At 46.7% G+C, this 17,696-nt stretch overlaps 1 protein-coding gene across 2 annotated transcripts in view; it reads left to right on the top strand.

The window, feature by feature from the left end:
- Positions 1 to 1,367: 1,367 nt before the first annotated feature.
- The window catches only part of ARHGAP30 (Rho GTPase activating protein 30), a 54,685-nt gene continuing 38,356 nt past the window's right edge, over positions 1,368 to 17,696 (top strand). For both annotated transcript variants that reach the window (XM_075193189.1, XM_075193188.1), the window contains exon 1: positions 1,368 to 1,706. In XM_075193189.1, the coding sequence (XP_075049290.1) occupies positions 1,601 to 1,706 (106 nt within the window). In that variant the 5' untranslated portion in view covers positions 1,368 to 1,600. The remainder of the gene's footprint in view (positions 1,707 to 17,696) is intronic.

Raw genomic sequence — 17,696 nt, 5'->3', positions numbered from 1 at the left:
ATGAGGCCACACACTAACTGGCAGGAGAGGTAGGGGGCCACACACAAACTGGCAGGAGGGGTAGGGGGCCACACACAAACTGGCAGGAGGGGTAGGGGGCCACACACTAACTGACAGAAGACATAGGGGGGCACACATAAAGTGGCAGGAGTGGTAAGGGGCCACACACTAATTGGAATAACAAGTAGGGGGCCACACACTAACTACCATGAGAGGTAGGGGGCCACACACTAATGGGCAGTGGTGGTAAGAGACACACACTAACTGGACTAACAAGTATGGTGTCACACATTAACTGCCATCAGGAGAACAGGCTAACTGAGGTAAGGGATTTGCCCCTACCTGGAATTAGAGGTGAGGGGCAATATAACAACTGGCATAAGAAGTTAGAGGCTGTACGCTAACTGGAATGAGTAGGAAGAAAGTCACATGATTTAAATGAAATCAGAAAGATTGGGGTCACTTATGTTAATGAAAAATGAAAGCGAAGTAGAATTGGGGCCACTACAGAATCACCGCACTGGGTTCTTCAAATACCAAATTTCACCACTGGGGGCAGCATTGTAAAACCAACATATAGCCTAGACTGCGAACACGTAATATCCCCTAAATGTGCGTGAACTTTAGTAAATAAACTTATTTTACACACGATAAACTGAAACAACTGTTGGAACTTCTGTACAGAACACAAGACCTACAGAATGGGTCTAAACCCCCTTTAAACCTGCTCCTTGTGATATGTGGGACAATGGGAATATTAGACAGGATACGGAAAGTGTGGCCCAGGTGGGGCTCTATATGGCGGAGCTGATGGATAGAGACGTTGGTGATAGTAACTCAGGGAAATAACCACAGCAGACAATGACCAGGCCCAGATTGTCAATGTGCCCCCAGATATTTATAATAGATTCTTCTGAGATAAGATATGTGGGTGACCCAACTCACCCCCCCCCCCCCCCCCAAACAGAAATACAGGTACAAATATGAAGAAAAGTCTAAAAGATATTGAATTACAGCTGCAATTTGTAACTTAATGGACGAGCTGTCCCGCCTGCAGTTCTGCTACGTAAAGCCCAGACCTAATAAACCCAGAATAACAAATACCCATCACACCCACCGGCCACGTCTATGTAAGTGTGAGAGAAACATAAAAAGGGTCAGGCTCACTAAGGACCTGGGTGGTTCCTCCCACGTGACCCATTCTCCATTCATGATAACCTGTAGAGGGACCTGATAACCTGCTCTTCCGTACGCAATGTGAAAATGTTCTGTGGTTTGGGTGATGCTGTGAGCAGGATGTGGCTTTCAAGACAGTAGCTCAGGCTTCCTCTAAAACTCAGATCACTGAATTCAACGCCGAAAAGGGGCAGGAGCTTGGTGCAATGCTTCCACGTCAAGGGTGGTAATCATTTCTGGAACAAGGCTGCTTCCTCTAGCAGAACCACTTCCGTTACATAGAACATTTTGCTGTCTAATTTGCAGCAAAGAAGGTGCATCATTGTAACAGGTGTAAGCTATGGACCACACGGCTTTCTCGTGGACTCACTGAATCAATGAGAGGACAACACACTGAAGACCCAGAAGACTCGGTCCTGCAGCAATGTCGTTAGCAATGAAGGCCAGGCAGAAGGTGAAGAAGAAAACCGTCAAGGACAAAATATTTGGGTGTAATTTGATGGAACATCTGCAGTTGTCAGGGCAAGAAGGTAAGTTACTGATACACGACGTAGCCTCAGGTTATAGTCGTGTCCATGTGTAATATAATGAGGGCAGGGATCAGGCCATCAGTCTGTAATATCCGGCAGTGCTACCATCAGCAGTGGTGTGAGCTGGATACTGCCGGCATGGTCTATACATGGTCTATATATATATATATTGTATGATCCGATGGTCTATGACAGTGGTATAAATAGATTGTACAGGACTATGATTGACCATGGGAAGTTTGTGCGTCTTACAGAAGTGGAGGAACACTTATGTCATCATGTGTGATGACATCATACGTAGCTGCTGAGAGTATAATAACGCCGTCTAGTAGAGTGTAATCACCATATAACCACACGTGTGTTACATGGACAGATCAGATCTGGAATGTAGTGTCCTAGATCACTGTTACATTGGGCTTATATCCCCCCTAACATCACCCTTCGTCAATTACTAATGACTGCCAGGACCTCAGCATATGGCCCCAGCCATGGAGAGGGGAATATCCCTAATATCTATAGCTGGGTCCAGGAAAGCAGGTAAATCAGCTTTAAATTCAGAATATGTTTCTTATAGTTAATTTATTGTTGCATATAAATGAAGTGTTATTGTTATAATGAACAAAGCCTATATAGGAACTAAGCAGTAATATATGAATACAATTACATTGGCCATACACAATAATCATAGAAAACCTGGAAGTAGGGATACATTCAAATGGTAGGCTAGGATTTATCTGAAATGCCAAAAGCAGTAACAAAGGATAAATAATAAACATAATATCACCCACCATTTGCATATTATTAGCAGCCGGATAAGTTAGAAAATCATATTTTTTGTTTGTGAACTTAATAAATTCACACAGAACTCAGGATTCATATTTGGTTGAACATGAACCGAGATAACTGATTCAGCTTAATACATCCTGGTAAATATTTGCCCTCTACTAGAGCTGGCCTTATACACCTGGTGCCCTCTCTCATCCCTCTACAGCAGGGGTAGGTAACCTGCGGCTCCCCAGGTGTTGTGAAACTACAAATCCCAGCATGCCTTGCCACCTATCTGCTGGTTATCTACTGGCAAAGCATGCTGGGACTTGTAGTTTCACAATACCTGGAGAGCCGCAGGTTGCCTACCCCTGCTCTACAGCAACATTGATCATGTGTCATTCTATCACTGCTGATTAATGAGCAAACACACTATCATTTATTAAAGAAAAATAGCTGCAATCCAGGAGAGCAGGACAAGGAGTGTGTAGCTGGGGGACAGGAGAGCAGGACAAGGAGTGTAGCTGGGGTACAGGAGAGCAGGACAAGGAGTGTGTAGCTGGGGGACAGGAGAGCAGGACAAGGAGTGTAGCTGGAGGACAGGAGAGCAGGACAAGGAGTGTGTAGCTGGGGGACAGGAGAGCAGGACAAGGAGTGTGTAGCTGGGGGACAGGAGAGCAGGACAAGGAGTGTAGCTGGAGGACAGGAGAGCAGGACAAGGAGTGTGTAGCTGGGGCATAGGAGAGCAGGACAAGGAGTGTGTAGCTGGGGGACAGGAGAGCAGGACAAGGAGTTTGTAGCTGGAGGATAGGAGAGCAGGACAAGGAGTGTGTAGCTGGAGGACAGGAGAGCAGGACAAGGAGTGTAGCTGGGGGACAGGAGAGCAGGACAAGGAGTGTAGCTGGGGGACAGGAGAGCAGGACAAGGAGTGTGTAGCTGGGGTACAGGAGAGCAGGACAAGGAGTGTAGCTGGGGCATAGGATAGCAGGACAAGGAGTGTAGCTGGAGGACAGGAGAGCAGGACAAGGAGTGTGTAGCTGGGGCATAGGAGAGCAGGACAAGGAGTGTAGCTGGAGGACAGGAGAGCAGGACAAGGAGTGTGTAGCTGGGGCATAGGAGAGCAGGACAAGGAGTGTGTAGCTGGGGCATAGGAGAGCAGGACAAGGAGTGTAGCTGGAGGACAGGAGAGCAGGACAAGGAGTGTGTAGCTGGGGGACAGGAGAGCAGGACAAGGAGTGTAGCTGGAGGACAGGAGAGCAGGACAAGGAGTGTGTAGCTGGGGACAGGAGAGCAGGACAAGGAGTGTGCAGCTGTAGGCCAAGATGCAGGACAAGGAGTGTGTAGCTGAGGGACAGGAGAGCAGGACAAGGAGTGTGTAGCTGGGGAACAGGAGAGCAGGACAAGGAGTGTGTAGCTGGGGCATAGGAGAGCAGGACAAGGAGTGTAGCTGGAGGACAGGAGAGCAGGACAAGGAGTGTGTAGCTGGGGCATAGGAGAGCAGGACAAGGAGTGTAGCTGGAGGACAGGAGAGCAGGACAAGGAGTGTGTAGCTGGGGGACAGGAGAGCAGGACAAGGAGTGTAGCTGGAGGACAAGAGAGCAGGACAAGGAGTGTGTAGCTGGGGGACAGGAGAGCAGGACAAGGAGTGTGTAGCTGGGGAACAGGAGAGCAGGACAAGGAGTGTGTAGCTGGGGCATAGGAGAGCAGGACAAGGAGTGTAGCTGGAGGACAGGAGAGCAGGACAAGGAGTGTATAGCTGGGGGACAGGAGAGCAGGACAAGGAGTGTGTAGCTGGAGGACAGGAGAGCAGGACAAGGAGTGTGTAGCTGGGGACAGGAGAGCAGGACAAGGAGTGTGCAGCTGTAGGCCAAGATGCAGGACAAGGAGTGTGTAGCTGAGGGACAGGAGAGCAGGACAAAGAGTGTGCAGCTGGGGACAGGAGAGCAGGACAAGGAGTGTGCAGCTGTAGGCCAAGATGCAGGACAAGGAGTGTGTAGCTGAGGGACAGGAGAGCAGGACAAAGAGTGTGCAGCTGTAGGCCAAGATGCAGGACAAGGAGTGTGTAACTGGGGGACAGAACAGGACTAGAAGTGTGTAGCTGTAGGCCAGAAGAGCAAGACAATGGGTGTGTAGCTGGGGGGACAGGAGAACAAAACTAGAAGTGTAGCTGTAGGCCAGGAGAGCAGGACAGGTAGTGTATACCTGGGAGACAAAAGAGCAAGACTATGAGTGTGTAACTAGGGGACAGAATACCAGGCCTACGAGTGTGTAACTGGGGGCAGGAGAGCAGGACTAGAAGTGTTGCTGCAGGCCAGGAGAGCAGGATAGGTAGTGTGTAGCTGGAAGACAAAAGAGCACGACTAGAAGTGTAGCTGCAGGAAAGCAGAACTGGTAGTGTTGCTGCAGGACTAGGAATGTATAGCTGGTGGAAAGGAGATCAGGTCTAAGAGTGTAGATACAAGCCAGGAGAGCAGAACTAGGAGTGTGTAGCTGGGAGACAAAATAGCAAGACTATGAGTGTGTAGGTGCAGGCCAAGATGTAGGCCAAGGGGTGTGTAGCTGGGAGACAGGAGAACAGGACTAGAAGTGTATAACTGCAAGCCAGGAGAGCAGGACAGGTAGTGTATAGCTGGGAAACAAAAGAGCAGGAATATGAATGTGTAGCTGGGGGACAGGAGAGCAAGACAAGGAGTGTAGCTGCAGGCCAGGAGACCAGAACTAGGAGTATGTAGCTGGGGGACAGGAGAGCAGGCCTAGGAGTGTAGATACAAGCCTGGAGAGCAGGACAAGCAGTGTGTAGCTTGGGGACAGGAAAGCAGGACTGGTAGTGTTGCTGCAGGCCAAGTAAGAAGGACTAGGAATCTATAGCTGGTGGAAAGGAGAGCAGGTCTAAGAGTGTAGATACAAGCCAAGAGAGCAGGACTAGGAGTGTGTAACTGGGGGACAGGAGAGCAAGACAGGTAGTGTATAGCTGGGAGACAAAAGTGTGTGTGTAGCTGTAGGCCAGGAGAGCAGGACAATTGGTGTCTAGCTGGGGGACAGGAGAACAAGACTAGGAGTGTAGATACAAGCCCGGAGAGCAGGACAAGGAGTGTGTAACTGGGGGGCAGGAGAGCAGGACTGTTAGTGTTGCTGCAGGACTAGGAATGTAGAGCTGGTGGAAAAGGAGAGCAGGACTAGTACTGTTGCTGCAAGCCAAGGTAGCAGGACTAGGAATGTATAGCTGGGGGAAAAGAGAGCAGGTCTAAAAGTGTAGCTGCAGACCAGGAGAGCAAAACTAGGAGTGTAGATGTAGGGCAGGAGAGCAGGACTAGGAGTGTGTAGCTATGGGATAGGAGAGCAGGCCTAGGAGAGTGTAACTGCAAGCCAGGATATCAAGACTAGAAGTGAGCAGCTGCTGGCCCAGCGAGCAGGACTAGGATTGTGTAACGGCAGGCCAGGAGAGCAGGATGAGGAGTGTGTAGCTTCAAGCCAAGAGAGCAATACTATGATTGTGTAGCTTCAGGCCATGAGGGCAGGATGAGAAGAATGAGAGAAGGATTAAGAGTGTGTAGCTGTAAGCCAGGAGAGCAGAACTAGCCAGAACCATAACTAGGGCTGTGCGACAGGAGAGACCGCCCATGCTGTAACGCTGGGGGGGGGTGAAGTTTAGGAGTATTTTAGGTTCATTTTTTACAATAAAGGGCTAGGTGGGCAGCATTTGTCTGTCTCTCCCCAGGCACTAGAATTTTAAGTTACGGCTCTGGCACTAGCACTGAGTAGTTGCAGGCCAGGAGAGCAGGAATAGAAGTGCAGCTACATGCCAGGAGAGAAGAAGTATGAGTGTGTAGCTGCAGGCCAGGAGGGCAGGATTAGGAGAGTGAAACTTCTGGCCAGGAGAATAGGACTAGAAGTGTGTAGCTGCAAGCCAGGGGAACAGGATTAAGAGTGAGTAGCTACAGGGCAGGAGAGCAGCATTAGGAGTGTGTAGCTACAGGAAAGGAGAGAAGGATTAGGAGTGTAGATGCAAGCCAGGAGGACAGGACAAGGAGTGTTGCTGCAGGCCAAGGAAGTAGGACTACAAATGTATAGCTAGGGGAAAGAAGAGCAGTTATAAGAGTGTAGCTGCAGAGCAGGAGAGCAGGACTAGGAGTGTATAGCTGAGGGATTGTAGAACAAGACTAGAATTGTAGCTGCAGTCCAGGAGAGCAGGACAGGGGTGTGTAGCTGCAGGCCATGAGGGCATTATTATTCTTTATTTATATGGCGCAACAAGGTGTCCACAGCGCCATACAAAATACAAAAATACAGTACAGACAGTACAGAGGGTACAACAGTACAGAGTAGAACAAGTAGTGTGTAGCTGGGGCATAGGAGAGCAGGACAAGGAGTGTAGCTGGAGGACAGGAGAGCAGGACAAGGAGTGTATAGCTGGGGGACAGGAGAGCAGGACAAGGAGTGCGTAGCTGGGGGACAGGAGAGCAGGACAAGGAGTGTAGCTGGAGGACAGGAGAGCAGGACAAGGAGTGTGTAGCTGGGGCATAGGAGAGCAGGACAAGGAGTGTAGCTGGAGGACAGGAGAGCAGGACAAGGAGTGTGTAGCTGGGGGACAGGAGAGCAGGACAAGGAGTGTAGCTGGAGGACAAGAGAGCAGGACAAGGAGTGTGTAGCTAGGGGACAGGAGAGCAGGACAAGGAGTGTGTAGCTGGGGAACAGGAGAGCAGGACAAGGAGTGTGTAGCTGGGGCATAGGAGAGCAGGACAAGGAGTGTAGCTGGAGGACAGGAGAGCAGGACAAGGAGTGTATAGCTGGAGGACAGGAGAGCAGGACAAGGAGTGTGTAGCTGGGGACAGGAGAGCAGGACAAGGAGTGTGCAGCTGTAGGCCAAGATGCAGGACAAGGAGTGTGTAGCTGAGGGACAGGAGAGCAGGACAAAGAGTGTGCAGCTGGGGACAGGAGAGCAGGACAAGGAGTGTGCAGCTGTAGGCCAAGATGCAGGACAAGGAGTGTGTAGCTGAGGGACAGGAGAGCAGGACAAAGAGTGTGCAGCTGTAGGCCAAGATGCAGGACAAGGAGTGTGTAACTGGGGGACAGAACAGGACTAGAAGTGTGTAGCTGTAGGCCAGAAGAGCAAGACAATGGGTGTGTAGCTGGGGGGACAGGAGAACAAAACTAGAAGTGTAGCTGTAGGCCAGGAGAGCAGGACTGGTAGTGTATACCTGGGAGACAAAAGAGCAAGACTATGAGTGTGTAACTAGGGGACAGAATACCAGGCCTACGAGTGTTTAACTGGGGGGCAGGAGAGCAGGACTAGAAGTGTTGCTGCAGGCCAGGAGAGCAGGATAGGTAGTGTGTAGCTGGAAGACAAAAGAGCACGACTAGAAGTGTAGCTGCAGGAAAGCAGAACTGGTAGTGTTGCTGCAGGACTAGGAATGTATAGCTGGTGGAAAGGAGATCAGGTCTAAGAGTGTAGATACAAGCCAGGAGAGCAGAACTAGGAGTGTGTAGCTGGGAGACAAAATAGCAAGACTATGAGTGTGTAGGTGCAGGCCAAGATGTAGGCCAAGGGGTGTGTAGCTGGGAGACAGGAGAACAGGACTAGAAGTGTATAACTGCAAGCCAGGAGAGCAGGACAGGTAGTGTATAGCTGGGAAACAAAAGAGCAGGAATATGAATGTGTAGCTGGGGGACAGGAGAGCAAGACAAGGAGTGTAGCTGCAGGCCAGGAGAGCAGGACTGGTAGTGTATACCTGGGAGACAAAAGAGCAAGACTATGAGTGTGTAACTAGGGGACAGAATACCAGGCCTACGAGTGTTTAACTGGGGGGCAGGAGAGCAGGACTAGAAGTGTTGCTGCAGGCCAGGAGAGCAGGATAGGTAGTGTGTAGCTGGAAGACAAAAGAGCACGACTAGAAGTGTAGCTGCAGGAAAGCAGAACTGGTAGTGTTGCTGCAGGACTAGGAATGTATAGCTGGTGGAAAGGAGATCAGGTCTAAGAGTGTAGATACAAGCCAGGAGAGCAGAACTAGGAGTGTGTAGCTGGGAGACAAAATAGCAAGACTATGAGTGTGTAGGTGCAGGCCAAGATGTAGGCCAAGGGGTGTGTAGCTGGGAGACAGGAGAACAGGACTAGAAGTGTATAACTGCAAGCCAGGAGAGCAGGACAGGTAGTGTATAGCTGGGAAACAAAAGAGCAGGAATATGAATGTGTAGCTGGGGGACAGAACAGGACTAGAAGTGTGTAGCTGTAGGCCAGAAGAGCAAGACAATGGGTGTGTAGCTGGGGGGACAGGAGAACAAAACTAGAAGTGTAGCTGTAGGCCAAGAGAGCAGGACTGGTAGTGTATACCTGGGAGACAAAAGAGCAAGACTATGAGTGTGTAACTAGGGGACAGAATACCAGGCCTACGAGTGTTTAACTGGGGGGCAGGAGAGCAGGACTAGAAGTGTTGCTGCAGGCCAGGAGAGCAGGATAGGTAGTGTGTAGCTGGAAGACAAAAGAGCACGACTAGAAGTGTAGCTGCAGGAAAGCAGAACTGGTAGTGTTGCTGCAGGACTAGGAATGTATAGCTGGTGGAAAGGAGATCAGGTCTAAGAGTGTAGATACAAGCCAGGAGAGCAGAACTAGGAGTGTGTAGCTGGGAGACAAAATAGCAAGACTATGAGTGTGTAGGTGCAGGCCAAGATGTAGGCCAAGGGGTGTGTAGCTGGGAGACAGGAGAACAGGACTAGAAGTGTATAACTGCAAGCCAGGAGAGCAGGACAGGTAGTGTATAGCTGGGAAACAAAAGAGCAGGAATATGAATGTGTAGCTGGGGGACAGGAGAGCAAGACAAGGAGTGTAGCTGCAGGCCAGGAGACCAGAACTAGGAGTATGTAGCTGGGGGACAGGAGAGCAGGCCTAGGAGTGTAGATACAAGCCTGGAGAGCAGGACAAGCAGTGTGTAGCTATGGGATAGGAGAGCAGGCCTAGGAGAGTGTAACTGCAAGCCAGGATATCAAGACTAGAAGTGAGCAGCTGCTGGCCCAGCGAGCAGGACTAGGATTGTGTAACGGCAGGCCAGGAGAGCAGGATGAGGAGTGTGTAGCTTCAAGCCAAGAGAGCAATACTATGATTGTGTAGCTTCAGGCCATGAGGGCAGGATGAGAAGAATGAGAGAAGGATTCATCATCATCATTTATTTATATAGCGCCACTAATTCCGCAGCGCTGTACAGAGAACTCATTCACATCAGTCCCTGCCCCATTGGAGCTTACAGTCTAAATTCCCTAATATATACACACACTCACACAAAGACAGACAGAGAGGGAGACAGACAGAGACTAGGGTCAATTTTTGATTGCAGCCAATTAACCTACCAGTATGTTTTTGGAGTGTGGGAGGAAACCGGAGCACCCGGAGGAAACCCACGCAAACACAGGGAGAACATACAAACTCCACACAGATAAGGCCATGGTCGGGAATCGAACTCATGACCCCAGTGCTGTGAGGCAGACGTGCTAACCACTAGGCCACTGTGCTGCCCGGATTAAGAGTGTGTAGCTGTAAGCCAGGAGAGCAGAACTAGCCAGAACCATAACTAGGGCTGTGCGATAGGAGAGACCGCCCATGCTGTAACGCTGAAGGGGGGGTGAAGTTTAGGAGTATTTTAGGTTCATTTTTTACAATAAAGGGCTAGGTGGGCAGCATTTGTCTGTCTCTCCCCAGGCACTAGAATTTTAAGTTACGGCTCTGGCACTAGCACTGAGTAGTTGCAGGCCAGGAGAGCAGGAATAGAAGTGCAGCTACATGCCAGGAGAGAAGAAGTATGAGTGTGTAGCTGCAGGCCAGGAGGGCAGGATTCGGAGAGTGAAACTTCTGGCCAGGAGAATAGGACTAGAAGTGTGTAGCTGCAAGCCAGGGGAACAGGATTAAGAGTGAGTAGCTACAGGGCAGGAGAGCAGCATTAGGAGTGTGTAGCTACAGGAAAGGAGAGAAGGATTAGGAGTGTAGATGCAAGCCAGGAGGACAGGACAAGGAGTGTTGCTGCAGGCCAAGGAAGTAGGACTACAAATGTATAGCTAGGGGAAAGAAGAGCAGTTATAAGAGTGTAGCTGCAGAGCAGGAGAGCAGGACTAGGAGTGTATAGCTGAGGGATTGTAGAACAAGACTAGAATTGTAGCTGCAGTCCAGGAGAGCAGGACAGGGGGGTGTAGCTGCAGGCCATGAGGGCATTATTATTCTTTCTTTATATGGCGCAACAAGGTGTCCACAGCGCCATACAAAATACAAAAATACAGTACAGACAGTACAGAGGGTACAACAGTACAGAGTAGAACAAGTATGGCCAAGACTTCAAGCAGAGCAAGTACAGTGATGAAGGAGTAGAATAAATGGTAGTGAGACAGACGGGAAGAGGGCCCTGCTCATACAAGTTCACATACTAAGGGGAGGGGAAACAGACAGCAGTCACAAGGGGAGTCAGTAGAGGGGATCAAGTACAAGAGGAGACAGGAACCTGGGAGGTGATGAGAACAATAAGGTTATGTGGATGGTTGGTAGACCTTAAGGAACAGATGGGTTTTGAGAGCCCGTTTGAAGGAGCCAACTTTAGGGGACAAGCAGATGGAGGGAGGGAGGTTGTTCCATTGAAGTTGGGCAGCATGGGAGAAGTCTTGAATTCTGGCATGGGATGAGGTGATCAGTGCAGAGGAAAGGCGACGGTAATTGGCCGAACGCAGGGAAAGGGCGGGAGTGTGGATGGAGAGGAGGTTAGAGATATAAGGGACAGTGAAATGGATGAGGGCCTTGTAGGTGACAGTGGGGAGTTTAAAGAGGTTTCTGAAGGGGAAAGAGAGCCAGTGAAGGTGAAGCCAGAGAGGGTAGGATTAGAAGAGTGAATCTGCAAGGCAGTAGAGGATAACTATGAGCATGAAGTTGCAGGCCAGGAGAGCAGCATTAGTAGTTTGTAGCTACAGGACAGGAGATCAAGATTAGGAGTTTGAAGCTACAGACCAGGAGAGCAGGACTATGAGCATGAAGTTGCAGGCCAGGAGAGCAGCATTAGTAGTTTGTAGCTACAGGAAAGGAGATCAAGATTAGGAGTTTGAAGATACAGACCAGGAGAGCAGGACTATGAGCATGAAGTTGCAGGCCAGGAGAGCAGCATTAGTAGTTTGTAGCTACAGGACAGGAGATCAAGATTAGGAGTTTGTAGCTACAGAACAGGAGAGCAGGACTATGAGCGTGAAGCTGCAGGCCAGGAGAGAAGGATTACGAGCGTATAACAGCAGGCCAGGAGAGCCCTTACCCCACCTCCCACACTGCCTCAGCTCTCCAATGTTCCCACCCCCTCTCCATCTCATATGTATATACTACTTCATGGAAATAACTCTATGAGCCATGGTCGACGTGTTTGGCGATTATGATATGTTCCATTTTGGATTATTAATATACAAAATTAAATCAACCAGATGTGCTATAAACAAGTACAAATTTGCAATACACCAAGAAATTTTTTCCAGGATGATTATGTGATATGTAAAATATTGTACTAACAATTTGTCGTACAGACTCTTACTGTAACACGTTGCGGCTGCTGTGAGGTGTGCCCGGTGACCCGTTGTCTGTACTACACGCTTCCAGAGGACACTAACTGCCTTGTACAGAAAGGTGGACACTCTGATAGTAAGAGCGTGGAAGTAGCTTGAATGTGCACTTTTACCAATCTGCATAACTGTAGTGAAATGCATAGAACGGGCATTTACAATATCTGGTACATCTCTAACAGTGGTGGCAGCCACAAAGTGTTACAGTACTTATCCGAACAACCAATCTGCACCTGAAATATGTTACTTATTCTCTAATAAACCTGGAAAACCAGCTGACGTATTGGGAGTTTTACCCTCATAGTGCACACCTGGCTATGAAGGTGGATCAGCCTGGCTCCTACATTCACTTCAGTGTCAGGGGAAGTGTTAACCCCTTTGTTCACATGCAGCCAGAGCTGAGCTGGATTAGGACGATACTTGCCAACTCCCGGAAACTTGCTTCCGGGAGTTGGGGGCGTGACTGGAGGGCGGGAGGGGGCAGGGCAAGGCCAACCGCGTAATTTTGGCCCCACCCCCCGCGAAACCGTGCTGCCCGCCGCGGGGGGCGGGGCCAAAATGATGCGATTGGCCCCTCCCGCCCTCCAAAATGGCGTGATTCACCGAGAATCGCGTCAAATGACGCGATTCTCTGTGAAATCTTGGATCCGGGAGAAATGCCGGCTCCCCCGGGAGCCCGGGAGACTGACCCGAATTTTGGGAGTCTCCCGGACTTTCCGGGAGAGTTGGCAAGTATGATTAGGACCTCATGGGTCCATAAGCAAATACTCCCACCCAACACCACCTCCAAACTGTCCCTGTCTCTGGGGACCCCATGCTGTTCTACCATCAATTTTGCCACTATCAGCCCAGGGTGGCCCCAGTACCCAAATCAATAAAATAATGAATAAAACGACTCTCCTATGTACACATCTTCTGGAATAAAACTATGAAACACCCCCATTATATCACAAAGTACATCTATTATCATATACTGTCATTAATTCATGCAATATAAGGCACATTAATGTGTAACAAGGGCTGAGAGATGTTTACTGTCTTGGGCCATGTTGTGAAGTCACAATGAACAGGAAGTGAGAGTTTGTGGTAAATGACACAATGCAGCTGGTAACAAATCTTCATCTTATTATCAGACGCCAAAGGCGGAAACATTCTGGTTCCTAATCAGAGAGAGCTTATTACAGTGCGGGTGGGGGGGGGTCTGCAGCTATGGGGGTGTTCTATGACCGAAGAGGATCCTCCTTCTTTGTAATCAATATCCTATAATGTTATATCCCCATTTTATAGACACGTCAACTTCTTATATTAAGGAGACAAACGTTTATACCACAATAGAGAAATACTGGGATGATATATAGTAATGTAGTAAAACAGAAATAGTGGGATGATATATAGTAATGTAGTAAAACAGAAATAGAGGGATTATATATAGTAATGTAGTAAAACAGAAATAGTGGGTAATATATAGTAATGTAGTAAAACAGAAATAGAGGGATTATATATAGTAATGTAATGAAAATAGAAATAGTGGGATGATATATAGTAATGTAGTAAAACAGAAATAGTGGGATAATATAAAGTAATGTAGTAAAACAGAAATAGTGGGATGATATATAGTAATGTAGTAAAACAGAAATAGTGTGATGATATTTAGTAATGTAGTAAAACAGAAATAGTGGGATGATATATAGTAATGTAGTAAAACAGAAATAGTGGGATGATATATAGTAATGTAATAAAAATAGAAATAGTGGGATGATATATAGTAATGTAATAAAAATATAAATAGTGGGATGATATATAGTAATGTAGTAAAACAGAAATAGAGGGATTATATATAGTAATGTAGTAAAACAGAAATAGAGGGATTATATATAGTAATGTAGTAAAACAGAAATAGAGGGATGATATATAGTAATGTAGTAAAACAGAAATAGTGGGATGATATATAGTAATGTAGTAAAATAGAAATAGTGGGATGATATATAGTAATGTAGTAAAACAGAAATAGTGGGATGATATATAGTAATGTAGTAAAACAGAAATAGTGGGATGATATATAGTAATGTAGTAAAATAGAAATAGTGGGATGATATATAGTAATGTAGTAAAACAGAAATAGTGGGATGATATATAGTAATGTAGTAAAACAGAAATAGTGGGATGCCAATCTCTTCTGGCGGCAGAGGTCTTCCCGATATTAAACTATATTACCTGGCCTCCCACTTTTCACAAATTGTTACCTCATATGCCCCCCCAGGCTCCACTTCCTGGCTCGATATAGAATCGGCTTATAAATACCTTGCCCTATCTTACACCCTTATGGGGTCTCTCCCCTGCACATCGTCCTCCTGCATCTAAAATGCTCCCTACTATCAAGTTTGACATCAAGCTATGGGATTTTTACTCCTTTAAACTGAAGCTTACCACACAACTATCCCCCTTAACCCCCATTTGGCACAATCCTGTATTCCCTCCTGGACTCTCCGCCGCGAGAGCTCGTCTTTGGAATAAAGCTGGCCTTAAATTCCCGATAGACTTCTCCAAAGCAAACCACTGGCTCTCACTGGCGGAACTCCAGCGTCACTGCCACCTACTTATGTTTTGCGAGATCTAACCCCCTTTGAAGATCTTTGTAAAAATCACCCTAGAGACAGAGGCTTGATATCCCAACTTTATGGTATATTTATTGCTGCTGTCCTTCCTACTCCGAGGGCACATGAGGCTGATTGGGAAAAGGATCTAGGCCCCCCTCCGGACGATGAAGCATGGGAGGACATGAGACTGGGGATAGCTAAAAGCTCCATATCCACCAAACTTAAAGAAACCTCTTATAAAATCTATTACCGTTGGTATTATACCCCTACTCGACTCCACAGCATGTTTCCCTCTTCTTCACCTTATTGTTGGAGGGGTTGTGGCCACAGGGGAACAATGCTCCATATATGGTGGACCTGCCCAATTATCTCCTCCTTCTGGGATGTGGTTTGTGGCATTCTAAACTCTCTATTTGAGGCTCCCGTTGCAAAGGACCCCTGGGTGTTTCTACTATGTTATCCTCCTCCAGAGCTTGACAAATTTTCCAAAAAACTAGCTTCACATATACTGACAGCGGCTAAATCCCTTATCGCGCTAAACTGGAAAAAAACGTCCCCTCCCTCTCTAACAGCCCTTAAAAAACAAATCTGGCATGTCGCAGCCATGGAACAGGTCTACCTCCATGATAGAGGCCATGTCTTTAACCAGGTTTGGGCTCCTTGGCAGTTTGTGGAAAGCTCGCGTCCCCCTAACAATTAGCCCCGTGATAAGGACCCATGTGGGGTAAGTCCGGCTCCCTTATACGCTTTGCCCCCTTATCTTCTTGAGTCGTCTACACACTCTCCACCCCCTGAGCTCTTTCATATACCTGCTTTGTGGTCTCCCCCCCCCCCTCCTCTCTGACTCCCTTCCCCCCACTCCCACATTTCACACTTTCACTACAGTTATATACAATTTGATACCGCATATAAAATTGTAAAAATGGTTGTCTCATTATAAGCTTCTATGTACATGTTGATTCAATTGTTCTGACTGTTTTTATACGTCTGTTCAATAATAACAGTCTTATTCCCTGTATTTGCTTATATGACCAACCAAAATAAAGAATTTAAAAAAAAGAAATAGTGGGATTATATATAGTAATGTAATAAAAATATAAATAGTGGGATGATATATAGTAATGTAATAAAAATATAAATAGTGGGATGATATATAGTAATGTAATAAAAATATAAATAGTGGGATGATATATAGTAATGTAATAAAAATATAAATAGTGGGATGATATATAGTAATGTAGTAAAACAGAAATAGTGGGATTATATATAGTAATGTAGTAAAACAGAAATAGAGGGATTATATATAGTAATGTAGTAAAACAGAAATAGTGGGTAATATATAGTTATCCTTAATAAAGACTTCTTTTGTACAAATATTTACAATTTATGTCACAAGTTGATCTCCAAATGCAAAAGTATAAAAGCTACGAGTGACATAAGGAAAGATCTAAAGGAACCGTTTAAATAGGTGCAAACGGGCACAGCCATAGAAGCGGCAGCTACAAAGGTGGTCCGCACACCCGATACTAATAACATGGCCATGCGCTACGGAATATGTTGGCGCTATATAAATAAATGATGATGATGATGATGATGATGAGGATGGCCATGCCGCATGAACGTCCCGGAACATATTAACAGCGGGCGAACAATTTATGGTTATAGATACATATATAAATATATATGGTGTATTCTGTATAATTGTTCATCCACTCGTAATATATTCTAGTTTGTGTACTTTCTAGGGACAGGTAAAAATGTGTAGCAAAAAATATTTTTTTATTATTATTGCAGTACCGTGTTAGCCAGAAAAATCTATGTGATGTTAAATACTTTCGTGACAAAAAAGACTAAAGCATTGTAGGAGTGATACCTTTATTGGCTGACGAATACATCAATAAGATCAACTAAAGTAATAAAAAGGAGGTTAGGGATGGATGAGTAAAAATCGGAGGTCTGGAGTCACTCTGCTGTGAGGTGTGAACTGTGTCCATGTAGTGGGTCATAAATCCAGGTGTTAGATTGAGTCCTTTAGTCAATGACTGGAATGTTCTTATCATCTTATATTCCCATATTTTTCTCTCCCTGTCATTTTTAAAAAGACCTTTCAGTATTAGGACTTTTAAACCTGTCATACTGTGTCCTGATCCAGAGAAGTGTTTACCCACAGGGGTGTCCAGAGACTTCCTTATTGTGTGTCTGCGTAAATTCATCCTGAATTACAGTTTCTGCTTGGTCTCTCCAATGTAGATTCCCTCAGGGCACCTTGTACACTGTATCATGTACACCACATTGGAGGATGTACATGAGAATGTGTCAATGATTTTATAGTCCCGTTATGTGTTGGGTATGTGGACTGTGTTTGTTGGTAGGACATAGGTGCAGGTTTTGCATTTTTAGTTTTTGCAAGAGAAGGTACCAGTCTTTGATGGTGATGGGAGGGCACTTCTAATGAGGAGATTTCATACATTTGGAGGTTGTTTGTATGAAAGGAGAGGTAAATCTGGGAATATTTACTTCAGTCCATTGTCTTTCTGAAATATGGGTTGAAGGTCAGAAGCAATTATCCCCAAGATGGGGATTGTAATTGGTCACTAGGGGCACCCTGCTGTTAACCTCCTTCTGTTTGTAATCCAGGAGGCTACTCCTTGGGATCCTTGTGGCCCTGTGGATCTGTTCATCTATAACTATTGGATGGTATCCTTGTTGTAGGAATGTATTTCTCAGTGATAACAGATGTTGTTTTCTGTCCTCACTGAACAAATCCGAATGTATCTCAGAGCTTGGCTGTAAATGAAGGACATCTTTATGTGTCCTGGGTGACAGCTGGTCCATCTCAGATATGCTGGGCGGCCTGTAGGTGTGTGATAGATGGATGATTGCATAGTATTGCTTTTATTGTAGAGGGCACTGATGCTGATGTCTAACCTGTGACACTCCAGGTGTTGTGAAGCCACAAGTCCCAGCATGCTCTGCCAGTAATCTGCTAGTTATCTACTGGCAAAGCATGCTGGGACTTGTAGTTTCACAACACCTGGAGTGTCACAGGTTAGACATCACT

Source organism: Mixophyes fleayi, chromosome 12 (assembly GCF_038048845.1).
Source record: "Mixophyes fleayi isolate aMixFle1 chromosome 12, aMixFle1.hap1, whole genome shotgun sequence".
Taxonomy (NCBI): Eukaryota; Metazoa; Chordata; class Amphibia; order Anura; family Limnodynastidae; genus Mixophyes; species Mixophyes fleayi.
Note: the sequence above shows the minus strand (reverse complement) of the source record. Positions and strands in the feature narration are given on the sequence as shown.